The sequence below is a fragment of the Podarcis erhardii genome (genome assembly GCF_964252035.2).
Source record: "Podarcis erhardii genome assembly, chromosome: 15".
Lineage (NCBI taxonomy): Eukaryota > Metazoa > Chordata > Lepidosauria > Squamata > Lacertidae > Podarcis > Podarcis erhardii.
Genome location: NC_138505.1, coordinates 39,429,221 through 39,447,086, shown reverse-complemented (window position 1 = coordinate 39,447,086; position 17,866 = coordinate 39,429,221). Strand labels below are relative to the sequence as shown.

Here is a 17,866-nt window from a genome sequence, read left to right as displayed (position 1 = left end):
CGTTGAACAACGAAAAATAGCTTTCCCCGCGGATTCCTATAGGGGCTCCCCCCTCCCCTTTTTAAAAAGTCTAAAATAAATGACACATTTACAGATAGGTAGCCGTGTTGGTCTGCCATAGTCAAAACAAAATAAAAAAAATTCCTTCCAGTAGCACCTTAAAGACCAACTAAGTTAGTTCTTGGTATGAGCTTTCGTGTGCATGCACACTTCTTCAGATACAGTGTGCATGCACACGAAAGCTCATACCAAGAACTAACTTAGTTGGTCTTTAAGGTGCTACTGGAAGGAATAAATGACACATGTCAGTCATTGGGGCTTTTTCTCGGATGACACCGCGACCAGGATATGCACTCGCCCCAACCCTCTGCCGCGTCCTGAAATACCATAATTGCACCTAGAAATCTTAATCGGGCTTAGGTGCGGCAAATTCAGGGAGGAGAGCTGGGCTGAATGCCAGTGAGCCATGTTGCCTAAATGGAGCATCCATGTGCAGAGGCAGTGTACCCGACGGGGAAGAGAATCGGGCGCCCTTCTTTGCGCGCATTCGGTCGGCCACGGGGAGAGCCCCTTCCGCTCCCTATCAGCCTTTGCCAGCCTGACTAGTTTGCTGGCTGGTGCCGATGGGAGCCAGTCCAGCACATCTGGAGGGCGCCAGGTTGACTACCACTCCCTGCTCCCCGAGGGAGGCCGCTTCACTACAACTCCCATCACTCCTGTGCCCCGACTGGGGTTGATGGGAGTTCAGAGCACCGCGCTGCCCCTCAACCCTGGACTCCTTGGATCCGACCCAGCAGGGCAGGCCGGCTAAATGGAGCCTCCCTGTACAGAGGGCCAGCCGCTAATGCCCCAGAAGGGGCTGGGGGCCGGTGCTTTCCTGCGCTGCCTGACACTGGCCCGCGTGCGCCCGGGCGCATCTCGGTGCGTAAAAGGCTCCCTGGCGCCCGCAGGCCGGTTGGCAGCCAGGCGGCCCTTCCTTCGCTGGCTGGCTGGCTCGCTCCCTCCCTCCGTGCAGGAGGGGCCTGCGAAGGGAACTTGGCAGCAGCGGGCCGCATCCGGTCTTGGCCCAGCCCCGGAGGGAGGCGCTGCGGAGAGGCGGCCGGGGCGCAGCGAGGCGGAGTGACGGACGGAGGCGCACCGAGCCGGGCGCCCGGGGGGGGGGCTGCTGAGGCGCGCGCGGCGAGGGCGAGGGCGAGCGGGGCGAAGCAGCAGCCGGGGGAGGCCGAGCAGCCGCCCGAGGTCCGCGTTGCGCGCCGCGCCCCGCCGGAGCTCCCCATGAGCCTCAACGAGCACTCCATGCAGGCGCTGTCCTGGCGGAAGCTCTACCTCAGCCGGGCCAAGCTCAAAGCCTCCAGCCGCACCTCGGCGCTGCTCTCCGGCTTCGCCATGGTGAGCGCTCCCCCACCCGCCCTGGACCGCCCTCTTTCCCTGCCCCCGACTGCGGGGGAGCTCCTTTGGGGGCGCCCTCCGGCGGAGAACCGCTGCCTGCCCCCTTCCGCTCCGCGAACGTGTGAATGCTCTGCTCCGAGTTCGGCTCTGGCCCGCGCGCGAGTGGTGCCGGCGGAGGAAGCCGTTAAGCTGAGAGCGCAGTAGGTGCTTTCGACAAACTGCTCAGTCTCTCTGCCCTGGCATCCTCTTCCCTGCTGGAGAGGACAACGCCCGGCCTACCTTGGTGCCAGGAGGGCAATTAGGTTGGAGCTTTATGCCAGCCCGTTAACCGGGAATTAAACCGTGCAAGGCCGGCCAAGAGTTCTGCTCCCCAGTTGCCCCAGCTTCCCTCCCGCAACTTTTGAATTTGTGCAAATGCTTGTTAGACCGATCCCGAGTTAACTGATAGTGCTGCGATGAGGCTTATACCTCCGTAGGAGCCAAGTCCAAGGGGTCGAAATCGCCTCCCTCCAAAAAGTATATATTTGTGGAAGCCCCCCCCCCCCAGTTGATGCACATTACCATTCAAATGGTGTGTGTGTGCCACATCTTGTGATCGATTATGCAAAGCAGGGCTTACCTGTGTCCCCCCGCCCCCCCCCCGTTTTATTCAGGTTGGCACCCTGATACAGAATTGGGCCATTTATCCACAGAGCTCCATACTGCCTGCTCTGAACAGCAGCCACTCTTAGGCCTTCTTCCCCTGCCTGGAGATGTCTGGGAGAGAAGGGGGGGGGGAGCAGATGCTCTGGCACCAAGCTGCAGCCCTCCCATAGGAGTCAACAGGGCAGGAATATGAACACCCAGCCACTCTCCTAGTCCGTTGATCTATGCCAGTTCCAGATACCTGCCTTGCAAAACTATCCACATTTACACAGCAGTAAATTCCACCAAACTTACTTAGACTTCTCAGTCATCCTGCAGGGAGGTGTTGTGCAATTTGCACAACAGGAGGGAAGTGTGCATGTAGGAATGCGGTTGGTTCTTCATGATGCCACGAGAGAGGAAGATTTGCATCTCCTTGAACTTTCATCCCATAGTAGGCGTGAACTGTTGCCAGCCTTGTTTTGAGTGTAGCTGCAGAGACCCACAGGGATAGAAGTGGACCCCTTCTCCACCCCCACCTTCCCCAATGAGGATGTGTGTTTTGGGGGAAGGGCTCAGTGGCAGAGACCTGCTTTGCATGTAGAAGGCCTTGGGTTCAGTTCCTTGGCATCTGGTTCTGTTCCTAGGGCTGCAAGTGCCTCCTGCCCGAAACCCTGGAGCCGTTGCCAGTCAGTACCAGCATGACTGAACTAGATGGACCAAGTGTCTGACTTGATATAAGGCAACTTTCTAGGTTTCTTGTGCTAATAATAGTAATAATTATTCATAACTTATGCTGCACGTTTCCTAATGTGTAGAGTGAACCATTTTGTAAGCGAAGCTGCTTTGAGTGATAGAGATAAATTCTTTGTCAATGTTACTGGTGTTGTCCTGGTGTGGATCGATTTGTAGTTGTATTGTTACAGATTCTGCCTAAGTGCCCAGATGTTGCTGGGCTACAGCTCCCATCTCCCCTGACTGTTGGGTTAAGCTGCCGGGGGGGGGGGGGCGTCCAATAGCATCTGTGACCCAAAGTAGCCAAGACTGTTAGCGTAATCTTCCAACCTTGGGGCATTGCGCCCTGTGGGATCAGTGAGCAAGTAAATGCACGAAAGTGTTTGCCTGCTGCGCCTTTTTCTGCAGTGTGAATAAGCCTCCAGGGTGACAATTTAACTGTGCCACACACACCCTTCTTTTGTAAACTGTTGTGCTTTGTGAACTCTGGAAAATGGGCAGAGGGACAGAGGACAGCCATCATGTTAAATGGTTGTCCAACTTCCCCTAACCTTGAGGTCTTGGCATCTACAGTAGCTGCATTTATACTGCTTTATTTAAAGCCTGTGCATTTCCACCCCAGTAGCCCTGAAGCAACCTTCAATAAAACCAAAGCATGCTGCTAAAATCCAGCCCACGCTGCTGCAGTTGAGTTGTACAGCAGTTTACATTTGCTGTCTAAAAAATAAAACAGATCATAACAAACATTTTGTCTCTGGGAGGGAATTCCACAAACGGGGCATATTAATGAGACTGCAAATGGTCAGTTATTACTTAGGTCTGTACTTAAACCTTCTCTTTCCATAACTTTCTTTGTACTACCCACTTGGCTGTGGCGAGTCAGAATCTCTTCCAGGTAACATCATGGGGAAGGGTTTGTAGCCAACAGCCCATTGCTTGTTCCCAGTTAACAATGAAAAGCAGGCAGCTTTGACTTATTGTGACTTGCCAATGTGCCTGTAGCATTCAAAGTACTTGCTGTTCATTACCCCAGTATGCTGCCCCCCCCCAATTGCAAAAGATGAAGAAGAGAGGCTGACCTCTGCCCACCAAATCAGTTCATGGCAGTTGCAGTCCAAAATATTTAAAGAGCACCAGTTGATGAAGGCTGACTTTGGCGTAATTTGAACTGGGGTCTTAGCATATATTATGTCTCATGGGAGCTTCTGCTGACTAAATCTCCCCGCAAAGAATTCCAAAAAGTGGGGCTCGGAAGGGGGGGGGGGCACAAAGTACATCTACTATTTTGCACCATTGGCTAAGGAGGAAGGTGTATAAACCCTTGGCATCCTTTTGTGTGATTAGGAAGGGGATAATGGACCAAACCAGGGCAAATTCGTTCTGCCAGCAACTATTCTGGACAAATCTCAGACACAAAAGCAGTTAGAGCAAAAAGATGTTTTGATTTTCGTTTGTCATCCCTGAAACGCAGAGGCGTAAGATTTGGGCTGCAGCCCCAGGGAATTAGCCCCACAGAAGTCAAATTGGCAAGGCATCGTTGCTAAGAGGATGAACTAATCGAATCTCATCCTTGCTGCAAAGTCAGTGCACTATTTTAGGCAGGACTCTCCTGCATGCTTTCTGTTAGCTTCAGCCTCCCCATTTGCTGTATGAGGATAAAAATACTGACCTGCCTTCAGTAATGTGGGTGGAAAATTTTCCAGCGCTTAGTTTTTCTGCAGAAAACGTTCCTTTATTTCATCAGCAGCAATGAATGGCTGCCAACAGCAAATGCAACAACAGGCGAGGCTGGCAGCTCCAGAGTTTTAGCTTTGTTTACTAAATTCAGGTAAAATAAAAATGGGAAACTAGATCGCTCTCTAGGGGAGCATTTTTTAAGCTGCAGGGTGGCATTCCCTTCTGGGCACCTTTCCAGGGATTCATGGGGAGCCAGTGGTCTGTGGGGCCAGGGCAAAAATGGGCAGATTGAGACCCTTTTCAGAGGCCCCCTCCCTCAAGGCAAACAAAGAAACATTATCCCCATTCAGAACATACCAGCCAGGTAGAAGGCCCAGAGCAGAGCCAGAGAGAGGGGGAGAGAATCCCAAAGGCTCAACAGAGAGCGGAAACCGAGAGCTGCGTTTGCCCCCCCCCCCCCAGGTTCTCAACTCCTGCTCTTGGGCACCAGAAAGTTTTCCTGTGGAAACTGAACAATTTCCAGTGCAATTTCTTTGTGCATATAACCCAAGTTTGCACTGGACCCCCCCCCCCAAAAAAAGCTCACATCACTACCCAACCTTAGAAGGCTGCTGTGCAGGTGGTGTGAGATAATGAATTCAAATTCAATCTGCTATGTTAGGTTTAGTTGGCTAATTGCACCTATTGACTAGTTTTTAGGTTTGCTGTAGCAGAAAGCCAATGTATTGTGGGCTGCTGCACCTTCTATAGCAAACTGCCTTCAAAAATGAAAGGGGGGGAAAGCTTGTCAGCTCTTCAGACTTCTTCTTCTGTTTTTAAAATACTGTGCAGGCTTTTTTTTTTTTTAAAGGGGGTTTGAATTGCAACTTACTGACTTTAAAAAAAGGATAATACTGCGACTCTCAAAACGGGAAGAAAACACATGAGGATGCTGTTTCACAGCACAGCCTCTTCTGCATGGCAGCTTGCTACTGGCCAGTTAAATGTCAGTTGTTCTTCAACAGCTAAAAACAGGTTGTGGCTCTTGAAGGGTCTTTGGAGAAGGCTGGCGTCTGCTTGATTGACGGGTGACTTGTGTTGCCTTGGGAGCCGCAAGCTGAACATGTGATGCCTCTGGAGCAAAGCATTTTAATTTCACAGCTGTGCAACCATTTTAAAACCCCTTCGTTCCAAGTGTTGCACGAGAGCTCTTTCCCGGATGCACGTTTTATAAGGGCAGGCGAGGAGCAAGGGAAAGAGCAATGGTTCTGGGCTGTGCTTCCCCCCCCCCCTTACCTGATGTTCTAGCACAGGGATGGGCAGAAGGTAGATGAGGATCTACCTGTAGATCTCTTGGGGATTTGCAGTAAGTAGATCACCAAAGGCATCTTGACTCCCAGTTGTTTAAATGACTTTTCCCACCAAAATCAAGAAAAGGAACTGGGAGGTGGACCTTTGTGTAAAAGGCAGGATTGTGATCTCAATTCAGTTCCAGTACCACAGACAAACATCTAGGCTCAGAATGTTCACATGGCCCCCTGTTCTTTGGATGAAGCGTGGTATGCTAATTATTATTATTATTATTATTATTATTATTATTTCTAACTGACTGGCAGAAGTTGCAGCTGATGGTTTTTTGTTTTACTAGATCCCCATTAAGGCTAGCCCCCTGATATAATTAGTTTGGAACATACTGTAGGTGGTTGTTGCAGAGCTAACTCTGCCCGAGGAATTGTGCTGTGCCTGAGAAAGTGGCCTAAGACGAAAAGACTCAACCTGGGGGACTCCCCCCCTCCCCAGAACCTGGGATTGAGGGGGCAACTCCCATCTCTTGCGGGGGTGCAATTAGTGCCAGCATCGTCCGTTAAGAGTTTGGGTGTAATCTTTGATACCTCCCTCTCTATGGAGGCGCAGATTACAGCTATAACAAAGGCGGCATTTTTTCATCTCCGCCAAGCTAAGCAGTTGGCTCCTTATCTCTCTCGCCCTGACCTAGCCACTGTGATCCACGCGACGGTCACCTCCAGACTGGATTATTGTAACTCACTCTACGTGGGGCTACCCTTGAGACTGACCCAGAAACTCCAGCGGGTGCAGAATGCCGCAGCGAGACTCCTTATGGAGTCTTCGCTGCAAGATCACATTCACCCGGTGCTATACCAGCTGCACTGGCTCCCGGTGGAGTACAGGATCAGGTTTAAGGTGCTGGTTTTAACCTTTAAAGCCCTATACGGCCTAGGACCCTCGTACCTACGGGACCGCCTCTCCTGGTATGTCCCACAGAGGAACTTACGGTCTGCAAATAAAAACATCTTGAAGATCCCAGGCCACAGAGAGGTTAGGCTGGCCTCAACTAGAGCCAGGGCCTTTTCGGCCGCGGCTCCAATCTGGTGGAACGCTCTGTCACAAGAGACAAGGGCCCTGCGGGACTTGACATCTTTCCGCAGGGCCTGCAAGACAGAGCTGTTCCACCTGGCCTTTGGTCAGGGCGCAGCCTGACCCCCCTCCTCTGGCAATCTGCACAGAATTTTGCTTAATGGTTGCCATCAATTTGATTTTAATTAATTTTTATAATGAAATGTTTTTAGAATCGTTGGATTATTTTGATTGTTGTTAGCCGCCCTGAGCCCAGCTTCGGCTGGGGAGGGCGGGATATAAGTAAAATTTATTATTATTATTATTATTATTTTAAACTGCAAAGGCAGAGATTGACCATGGGACCTTCTTTCTTCAAATGATGTGCTTCCCCACTGAACTGTTTAGTTGCAGGCTGGAGTACAGCGGTAGAGTAGCATGCAGAACATCCCAGATGCAATTCCCAACATCTCCAGTTGGGAAGCATGTGCGTGCACATGCTGTGGTCTGAACCTCTAGAGAATTGCTGCCGTTCAGCGTAGACTGTACTGCGCCGGATGAGTATGTGCCATGTTATGAAAGGGACTAGAGGCTATTTAATGTACTCAAGTTATATCTGTGAAAAGACACTCATAGTGCAATTGATGAATGCTTTTGGCCTAATTGGAAGGTATGGGTCATTCCAAATGATCAGAATGAAGGGAACATGTCCTGTTCCCCACCACCACCATACGTTCTCACACACATGTGTGCACACACCGTGTTCCCCCATTGGTTAACCCCTCTGCTCACTTGAAGGCACTCTTCCCATACAATTGCAGTCACGAACAGGAAGTTCATGACCGCAACACTAAGGACTCAGCTACATTAGTCAAAATGTGTTATAAACATGTAACACCAGATGGCACTGTTGAGCACAAAACTTTTCTGTACGATTTTACATAGGGTTTTTTTCTTTAGTCATAACAATTTAATTTATGACATATTTATAGTGTTTTCCCTGTTTGTAGATCCACCCTAAGCACTCTTGCAGGAAACCTAACTGCATCAAAATCAGGCAGAACTTACTTCAGAGAAAATGTGCTTAGGATGAGAACATTAATGTGAAATTATTTCTGCTTCAGAAAACCGAACAATAATACAACGTTAAAACAGTAGAGTTGCAGTTTTTTAAAAAACAAACCCTGCAGCAGTGTTAAAGATCTAGAAGATTTGCACAAAAAAGAACTTGGGAGAAGATGAAATTCAGTCACAGGCAAGCCTTCCTGGAGAAACCATGAAAAAGGATAAATGGTGCTGCTACTCAAAGCACCCTGTTCCTGATAAGATATTCCTGGTCCAAGGGATTTTGCTGCTTGAGACAGAGAACAGTCAAGGTGTGTATTGCCCAAGGCCAGGTTCATGCGGGAGAAAGTAGAGCTTTAGACCCCCAGGACCCCCAAGCGCTGGAGGGCTTTGGTGGTTAATTGACTTTGATGGCCATTGACTTGCTCCCGAGTCCTGCATTAGGGAGCCAAGGGGCAAGTGAGACCCAGAATGTAACTTTGGTTTCTGATTAACTTTGTTGTCAGTTGGCTGGGTTCTTCTTTTCCAAGTAAATGCCTCTCCCTTAAAGCTGGTTTCGAGAAGTTTCAGTTGGTGAATTGCCTGCCTTCTGACTGATGAGTTGCTTAAGTTAGTCTGTTTAGATTTAAATGTCCACAGCAAAATCTCAGTCTTGTTCCCCCTGGAGTTTTGTTTTTGTTCATTTTGCTTCTGAGATGTGGAAGGAAGTGCGAGGCATTTTTGTGTTTCAGAAACCAAAGCAGCCGCTCGTTGTTGGAAAAAGAAGCTGTCTTCCATTGATTTTTTCATCCCCTGAAGCAGCAGCATTGAAAGATCCCTGGCGGGGGGGGGGGGTCAGGGGGACCCATCGATTAAACCAGCTAAAAGCTTTATTTGTCTTCTGATTGAAATCATTAGCAGCTTCCAACTCTGCTCCCCATTCAAGTGAGATGTGGCCAGACTTGATAAAGTAGCAGTCTATGTCTGTTTTCTTTGCCCTAAACTAGTATCCTTCAGCTTTTTATGTCCTAGATGCACCCAGACATGCACTGGGGGGCTTAATTCTATTTTTATTAATCGTATATTTGTATAGCTGTATTGCTGCTGTTGTGATTTGCCTTAGATCAGGTCACAGCCCAGTAGAGCAGACAGCAGGAGTTGCCTCTCTCCACTTACCACGGGCCAACTTTTACAGGTGAGCAGGGCCACCCTCCTGTCAGTCACCTGACTTCACATGTTGCCAGGTGACCTGTTTTGAGACTTGCACAGCACTGCGTATGGAGCTATGTAAGCCCCGACAAAGCTAATCTTTGAGTGTTGTATGGTGCCCCGTTCAGGTCCCTTTGGTCCACCGCATATAGGGCATTGGGACGCAGGTGGCGCTGTGGGTTAAACCACTGAGCCTAGGACTTGCCGATCAGAAGGTCGGTGGTTCGAATCCCTGTGATGAGGTGAGCTTCCATTGCTCGGTCCCAGCTCCTGCCAACCTAGCAGTTCGAGAGCACGTCAAAGTGCAAGTAGATAAATAGGTACCACTCCAGCAGGAAGGTAAACGGCGTTTCCATGCGCTGCTCTGGTTCTCCAGACGCAGCTTAGTCATGCTGACCACATGACCTGGAAGCTGTACGTCGGCTCCCTCGGCCAATAAAGCGAGATGAGCGCCGCAACCCCAGAGTCGGTCACGACTGGACCTAATGGTCAGGGGTCCCTTTACCTTTACCTAGCTTGGCCAAAATGGCCCTGTGAGCCAAAAGGGGATGACTGAGGGGGGCTTAATCTGGCCTGCAGACTGGATGTTGTACCCCGCACTCTGCAGTAGAAGATCCTTTCCCACCAGTCAAAGACCATTGGCTTAAGCCAGCCAGGTAACCTCATTCTGTGGAGTACAGAGTTATCCAGCCTCTGGGAATGAGGCCTACTTGGGTTCTTCCAAATCACCAAAGAGCTTGTTGGTTTTTCTCAGCAGAAACAACGGAAGCATCTGCCTGCGTCAGTTTTGGGAGGTTTCAGTTTCCTGTGCTTTTTACTCTGCGCAGCCAATTATTGTCTGTGGTTGGAAATGGTCTGTGCCTGCTTCCCGGAGGGCGCACTTGTGATAAGTGCGTCACACCCCAAACCCCTCTGCAAGCAAAGTGACACTGGCTTTTGTCCAAGGCACCAGCAAACGCTTCTGCCCAAAAGCGTCCTTAAGAAGTGTTTTCTACTTTCTCAGCTGGCGCTGCCGGTTGGGAGGCCCCGTTATGCCAACTGGAGGGTTTCATTGTATAATACTTGTTGTTCCACGTGGAAGTGAGCGCGAGTCGCTGGCAAGGAGTCCTGTTCCTGTAAGAGGGAGAAATGGTTGCTGTTTAGCCAACTGGAGGCTGGCCTTGTTTTGTTTTTGAAAAGGATGTGCGCTATGATGCAGCCCCCCCCCCAATATCCCATATTCTTCCTTCCTCCAATAATATATAGAACATTTTAAAGGAACCAAATGTGATTCATTGAAGCATAGAATTCTAGAGCAGGAAGGTGACGCAGAGGTCATATAATCCAACCCCCTAAATCATTGATTGCCAAAAATGCAGACAGCCTCCTTCTGGGCATTTTAACCATTTTAACATCTTTTATTATGTTAATGCTTAACTACCTTGTCCTCAGTTTATCTGGTGGCGATTGGGCTTTGGGGCTCTAAAGGGCTTCTTATATTCTCTAGCTCTGTAGTACTTGGACTCCGCTGTGTTTTATTAAAAGATGTATTTGCTGTTTTATGTTTTGATCAGTGTTTTGTCTATGTCACCTGGTAGTTTCGGCACATGGCAACTAATAAATTGTAGTCCCCTATATATTTTGGAAAGTGATTTGTTTCTCTGCTCACTATGCGTTTGGACAACTCCTGAGGTTTTCCATGTTAAAACCATGATGGGAGGTGCAACTTCAGTTTCAAGCTCCAGATCAGAGGTTGTTTAAAAAATACAGTGGTACCTCGGGTTAAGTACTTAATTCGTTCCGGAGGTCCGTACTTAACCTGAAACTGTTCTTAACCTGAAGCACCACTTTAGCTAATGGGGCCTCCTGCTACGGCCGTGCCGCCGGAGCACGATTTCTGTTCTCATCCTGAAGCAAAGTTCTTAACCTGAAGTACTATTTCTGGGTTAGCGATGTATGTAACCTGAAGTGTATGTAACCCGAGGTACCACTGTATTCTTTTTTCCTCCATATAACAAGTTATATCTGTTACACAAAAATTATATTCCCATTCAACAAAACTAGTGACTTACTGCTCACCCAATGTCAATATTTATTACCCAAATTACATACAGTTGCCTTTTAAGGTTCCATCTTATCTAATTTCATCCTTTTTAACACATTTCTTAATATATTCTGTTATTTTCTTACACTCCAAATCCCATTTCCAGTCTTGTTTAAAAGATTCCAAAGTTGTATCTTTTATCAGTGCCATCAGTTTTGCTCTCTGCATGTTCCAAGATTTTCACCAGCCATTCTTCCTTTGAAGCTGTTTTCTACTTCCATTTCCGTGCATAGTGAATCCTTGCCACTGTAGGCAACATACATAAATACCGTTGAGGCTTTGGGATTTCGCTGTCTAGTATCCCCAGCAAGGAGGATTCTGACCTCACTTTTAAAAAAATCTTATTTCATTATATATCATGTCCCAAAAGGCTTTTGCTTTCCTGCAGGTCCACCTCATATCATAAAATGACGCCTCACAGTCCTTACATTTCTAACACCTGTTCGATCCATTTTTGTACATTTGAGCTAGCTTCTTTGGGGTTAACTACCACCTAGATATCATCTTGCAATAGTTTTGTTTTAAGGCATAACATGCGGGAAATTTCATTCCTCTTTTCCAAAGCTTTTCCCAGGCAAAAATCCAAAAATATTGAAGGAAAGTTTTGGAGGCGTTATCTACAACAACTTCACAAGTGGTTATCCTGTCTGCAGAATTGGCCGTTGTGCGTCTGTTCAAAGACTGGAATAGAGAACCTAAACACCATGAGCAGATTTTGCATTTCCTTTTGGCTGCAAGGGCCACCATTGCACATTTTTGGAGAAAGTTTAAAACTAGAATCTGAAGTATTGGTATCAGCAGATCTACAGAAATTATTTGTTTGTTATTACCTTAGCTATTACAAAATACATAAAACAGAATAAAAACCGGAATAGAATATATGACACAGTTAAAATAATTATTCAAACCAGACATTCTGCCAGATAAGAGTTTGCTCCCCTGAAGAATTTAACTTGTCATTCCCACAAGTTTTCTCCTTCCAAACTGCCACTCTAGAAGCAAAACAGACCACTTTTTCAGAGGTATAGGGTGACCTGTCCCCTAATAAAAAGTTAAATCAAATATCCAATCTGTCTCTCAACTGAGAGATGTAAATCTTTAAACAAGACTGCTCTTAAGTGCTCATAGATTGGACAAACCAGTAAGTAGTGGGGTAAATCTTCAGGCACATTACCCCACATGGGCAAACTCTCTCTTCATAGGGCATCTGGCGATAACGTGGAACCACAGAGCTGTAAAGGCTTTCCTCCATTTCGCATTTGAGATGCTGATTACCGTATTTTTTTGCTCTATAAGACTCACTTTCCCCCCCCTAAAAAGTAAGGGGAAATTTGTGCGCATCTTATGGAGCGAATGAAGGCTGCGCAGCTATCCCAGAAGCCAGAACAGCAAGAGGGATTGCTCTTTCACTGCACAGCGATCCCTCTTGCTGTTCTGGCTTCTGAGATTCAGAATATTTTTTTTCTTGTTTTCCTCCTCCAAAAACTAGGTGCGTCTTGTGGTCTGGTGCGTCTTATAGAGGGAAAAATACGGTACATAGTGAGGGGACTGAGGGCAAGGGATCTGAATGGGTAGTTTGGCATACAAAGCACATTTGGAGAAGCTCGCATACTAAAATGAAGGTATTGTGCAAGCAAAGGGAACATGGCCCATTTCTGTCAATAGGGCAGTGGCGTAGCGTGAGTTGCCAGCACCCGGGGCCGCGCGGAGGTGGGAGGGAGCAAACCAGACAGTGTACACATGCGCATTCTACTGTCTAATGGTGTCCATGTCCCCCAGGAGATTGTAGCCACAGAGATAAGGGTAGGAAAGAGCTGTTCTGTTGTCTGGAGAAGTCACTTTCTGGTTTGCATGCAAAAGAGAATTGACTTTGATTCAGGATCGGGGGGGGGGGCACTTAGTTTTGAAATACTTTGAGCCTGGCTGGTGCTCTTGTGGTATTTTGCAAATAAAAACTTAATAAAGATCATTTATATGTATGTATAAAAGTTTTCGCATAATAGTTCCTGAAATCAAAGAGCAGATTTTGGAAGATGTTTGGGTAAAACTGGGTGCCATTTTGAATCGCCCTGAAATCTTTTGATGAAGGGTGGTATATAAATCAAACCAACAAATAGGAAGTATTCATTTTAAAGGCAATTTTTTAAAAAGGGCAACTGATTACTGCTCAACTCAAGAACGTAATTATGTTGGGAAACGCCTCGGATGAAAAAGGTTTCGACTTGCTGCTTGAAAGCCAGTTGGGAGGATGGCAAGCAAACTTCCCTGGGCAGGGAGTTCCATAGTTCCAAGATGGCTCCCCGTTTGTTTTGCCACCTTCTTACACTTCCGGCAGTGGTATTCCATAAATGAGCAATCTCATGGCATTTACTTAAGGTTTCCAGGCTGTTTGGAAGTCCAGGAGATGCCGAGCTAGAAACTTACAAAGCAAACCTTGCCCCCTCCTGTTCCACCCTCCACCAGGACCTCCCTGCCTTGCTGGGTGGGCAGGAGGGGCCCTTGTGGAATGCCAAATATTCCCTCTCTGCACTGGGAGGGGCACTTCCTTTGATAAACCCAGCTTCTGTGCCAGCTCTGGCGAAAGAGACAATTCTTAGCCCTTCACTGTGGAGCTTTCAAAGCAGGCGGAGGTTGTGTTGATGGATGATGGGAAAGTATTCCTTAAGTTTGCTTGATGTGTGGCTTCCTTTGCAGAAAGCAGCCTTTGCCAACCTGGTGCCCTCCAGATGTTTTGGGACTGCAGCTGTGCTGGCTGGTGGGAGTTGTAGTCCAGGCTGGCAAATGCAGTTGGGCATGAGAGAAAGCACATGGCGTGGAAGATGGTTGGGTGTGGTATCTTCTGAGGCGCAGTGCAAGACACGTGTGAGAGCCTCTTTCAACTATGTAAATATCCTCCTTTCTGTCAACTCAAAGGGGAGGGAAGTCCCAACAGTCTTCTCTCCTGCCACTGGCCAAACTGCAGCCTCTTTGGAACGTGGCATGCCTCCACGCCAGGCTCTGGCACAGCCCAGGTTTCATGCTGTGGCCTGGATGTGGCCCTTGAGGCCCCTTTTCTTGGCCCTCCAGACTCCCCGCAGGCCACGCCCTTTGCTAGCTCTGCACTGGACCTTCCTTGAGTGCTTCTCCCAGGCTGGAGTGTGTCTTCGAGCTCTGACAATTCCTCTCACTTGCCCAAATGGACAGAGAGGCATGCGTGGAAGCTGGCCTGCTGGACAAAGGTAGGGCCGGCCCAAGACATGCTGGCGCCTGAGGCAAACCACCAAATGCCTTCCTCCCTAGAAAGAAGAGGTGAGGGAAGATGTACATCAAGAACAAGGGAGGAATAAAGATGTACACCGTGAACATGGATGGGAGGAAACCAGCAGCGCTTCTTATTGGCCAAGAGGCCTCTGTAGAGGCAGCATGGCGGAGGTTGCAGAGTAGGCGGCCGACCAGTTTCCAAATTGTTTTTATTTATTTTTCCAAATTTTACGAAATCAGCCACAAATTTAATACAATTTTTCCAAAAATTGGTGTCCCACACTCCGTTCCTGGTGCATTCAAGGTTTCCTCTTGTTGCTGTTTTATTCTCCTAGTTGTTTCTAGTACACATTCCATTATATTACCATCTTTTCTTTTTTTAAAAAAAACTTATTTATCCTTAATCATCAGCTATCTCCACAACATATCGTTGTGAACAGGGATTTTGGGAATGATTCGTGTTCTTCTATCCTTTCTGGATGTCTCATGACCATATTATAAAGTTGTTGTCTTCCATGTTATAAACCAAACACAGCCAGGAGTTGCATCTTTCTGTTTCCCAATGCCTTCCTTTTTCAATAAAACAATTCAGTATGGCGCAAGCAAATTGTTATCCTGAAATCGCACCCCAGAGAAAAATGTTTGAGAACCTCTGGCTTAGGTCCAAGGGCTGAACTGCTGTCGGGATGCTCTGTGACTTGTTGCCTTTTCTCTCCCCTGCTTCCCAGGTGGCCATGGTGGAAGTCCAGCTGGATGCTGACCACGACTACCCACCGGGCCTCCTGATCGCCTTCAGTGCCTGCACGACGGTGCTGGTGGCCGTCCACCTCTTCGCCCTGATGGTCAGCACCTGCATCCTCCCAAACATCGAGGCTGTCAGCAACGTCCACAACCTCAACTCAGTCAAGGAGTCCCCCCACGAGCGCATGCACCGCCACATCGAGCTAGCCTGGGCTTTCTCCACCGTCATTGGGACTCTGCTTTTCCTGGCCGAGGTCGTCCTCCTCTGCTGGGTGAAGTTCCACCCATTGAAGAAGAAGAGCCCCGTCGAAGGCGGGAAGCCCAGCAACGTTACTGAGAGCTTCTCTGCCGGCGAGGCTGCCGCCATCACCTCAACCTCCATCATGGTTCCCTTCGGGCTGATTTTCATAGTGTTTGCGGTCCACTTCTACCGGTCGTTGGTAACTCACAAGACAGACCGCCAGTTCCAGGAACTGAACGAACTGGCCGAGTTCGCGCGGCTCCAGGATCAGCTGGACCACAGAGGCGACACCCTCCCGCCTCCGGGCAGCCATTTTGCATAGATACTCAAACTATGAAAATTGGTTTTTGTTGTTTTGTTTTTTTAAAGCCAGCCCAAATGTTTCTACTGTGCTCTCTTGACTCCCTTCTTCATGAATTTGGCTGGCCTGGAAAGACACATTAGTAGTACTACATCCTAGCTCTCTAGTGCTTTTTAAAAATAACAGTAATGATTCAATGGGCTGTTCTTGCAGTGTTTTGAAGGACTGGCACCCGGAGGTTCAAGTGCTGGAGAGAGGAATTTGGAATCTCTCCTCCTGCCGCCTCCTGTCCTGTGGTCCAGATCCTTGTCTTTCGAAGCTGATTCATCATGAGGGGAAATGGACATTCTGTGCTGTCCGGTTGAGGGGTGGGCCTGTGGGGAGAAGGGAGGAAGTTGAGAGGTTTGTAAGGAAGTGCAGCATTTTACTTTGACATGTTTAGTAACTAGCATTTGAGGGGGGGATTGTTTGCTTGTCAGATTCATGTTGCAACAACCTGAATTCAAACCTGCCTGAGAGACTCGAGGAGCAGTCTTTTGTTTTTGGCGTGATCCTGGGTTTCTTAAAACCCCAGGAGACAAGTAAGAAGTGGACACAGAGCTGTGTAGGCAACATCTCCCTGGAGGACAGAAAAGCTCTTAGCCAGAAAATTCAGTTTCCAAGTACCATGACTTGAGAGAGAGAGAGAGAGAGAGAGAGAGAGAGATTTCTAGGCTGCAGGATGAGCACCCTATTTAACTCTTCAGTTCACTTGAGTTGAAGCAGAATTGAATAGGAGAAACTGAGCACATTGGCTTTAAGTTAGCAGGATTTATACAGAATTTGACGTTCTTTCCTGAAAAACATGGGTCATCTTTGAACACATTTTGGCTTCTGTTTGTTTTAAATATATCAAGCTCATTTATATTCCAGGCCAGCACATCCTAACCGTACTTACCTTTGAGTGAGCCTCTTTGAACAGAATGAGCTTACTTGCACATGAGCATAGAAGATTGTAGAACAGGGATGGAGAGACCTGGCCCAATGGCTGTTTATTGGGTTCCAGCTCCCATCAGCCTCAGCCAGCACGGCCCAGTGGTCAGGAAGGATGATGGGAGTGGGAGTCCAGTGACATCATCAGGAAGCCCCCAGGCTCCCACCCCACCCCTGGGTTATTGGGGAAAGTAAGAGGGATCCTCCCCCCCACCCCGTGTTAGAATGGAGAATACCTTGGCAGCAAGAGTGCTGTTAATTGTTCCCTTCATTAAGGCATTTGCATTTTGGAAGTGCCCCAAATGCCTTTTGAGTCTTGTTGCTTGGAGGTTTTGTTATGCTAGAACTTTTATACAGGACTCTTGCAGTGGCAGCTAGTAATGGCACCACTCGACCACCACGGCAGCTGCGCTGCAAAATATCAACCGTTTTCACTGCCTTGGTTAAAATAGCCTTGGCAAACTGGTTCTGTTTCTGTAGTGTGTGCAGACCCTTGGTCCTGTGCTCCCCCCCCCCCCCGTAGACCCAAGGCCCTTGTTTTACTTTGGGAGAAAGTGTGTTTGGCTTACGAGCCAAAGTGTTCTTCTGCCTGTTCCTGAGGGCGAGGCTCCGCTCCCAGCATGGCTTCCCTGGGAACACTATAACCCAGAATTGAACACTGTTGTTGTGAGTCATGTTGGGGATTTGAAACGCAGTGTTTAATTTAAAGCAAAGAAATAAATGCAGGAAACTACCTTGTCACTGGGCAGAGTAGTTTTCAGTTTAGCCTAATATTGACCACTCTTCCAATATCCACTCTGTGCCAGTCCCAGATGGCGGGGATTGATGCTCTGCCACTGAGCTAAGGTCATTGGACCTATGTACATGGTGCTTAGAGAGCCCTGGGTGGGCGGGGCCCCGTTGCCACGGGGCTTTTCAGCCCAAAACAGGCATGGGGAAACAGCAAGGAGGCCATGGTAAACAGGAAGAAAATATGAATATGTGATTGTTTCTGTTGCACATACTTGGTTACGGTAGGTATTGTGGGTTGTTCCCCCTGATGACCCACAGCAACCCTCGCTAACATCTGGTGCCTTCCAGATGCTGTTGGACTGACATCTGGGTGTGGGTGGAGGCTGCCCTTACAGGATGGATCCCTTGTCAAATTCTGCCTAAAGCAATTCCTTAAAACCTTTTTTCCAGAGTGACCCATGTTCATGTATTGGCAGCAAAGCAACAAACAGTGTTGTGGCTGCCTAAAGCAACCAACACATTTATTATGACAGAAGCTTCCAGG

General features: G+C 48.2%; 1 protein-coding gene across 2 annotated transcripts; it reads left to right on the top strand.

The window, feature by feature from the left end:
* Window positions 1-1,178: 1,178 nt before the first annotated feature.
* On the top strand, window positions 1,179-17,334 carry LOC309330560 (calcium release-activated calcium channel protein 1). Of its 2 annotated transcripts, none has more exons than XM_081842297.1 (2): window positions 1,179-1,389; window positions 15,064-17,334. In XM_081842297.1, the coding sequence occupies exons 1-2, from the start codon at window positions 1,276-1,278 to the stop codon at window positions 15,637-15,639; spliced, it is 690 nt and encodes a 229-aa protein (XP_081698423.1). In that variant the 5' UTR covers window positions 1,179-1,275; the 3' UTR covers window positions 15,640-17,334. The 2 variants fall into 2 exon arrangements, with proteins under 2 accessions (XP_081698423.1, XP_081698422.1); XM_081842296.1 differs by lacking the exon at window positions 1,179-1,389 and adding an exon at window positions 13,955-13,978.
* The last annotated feature ends 532 nt before the right edge of the window (window positions 17,335-17,866 follow it).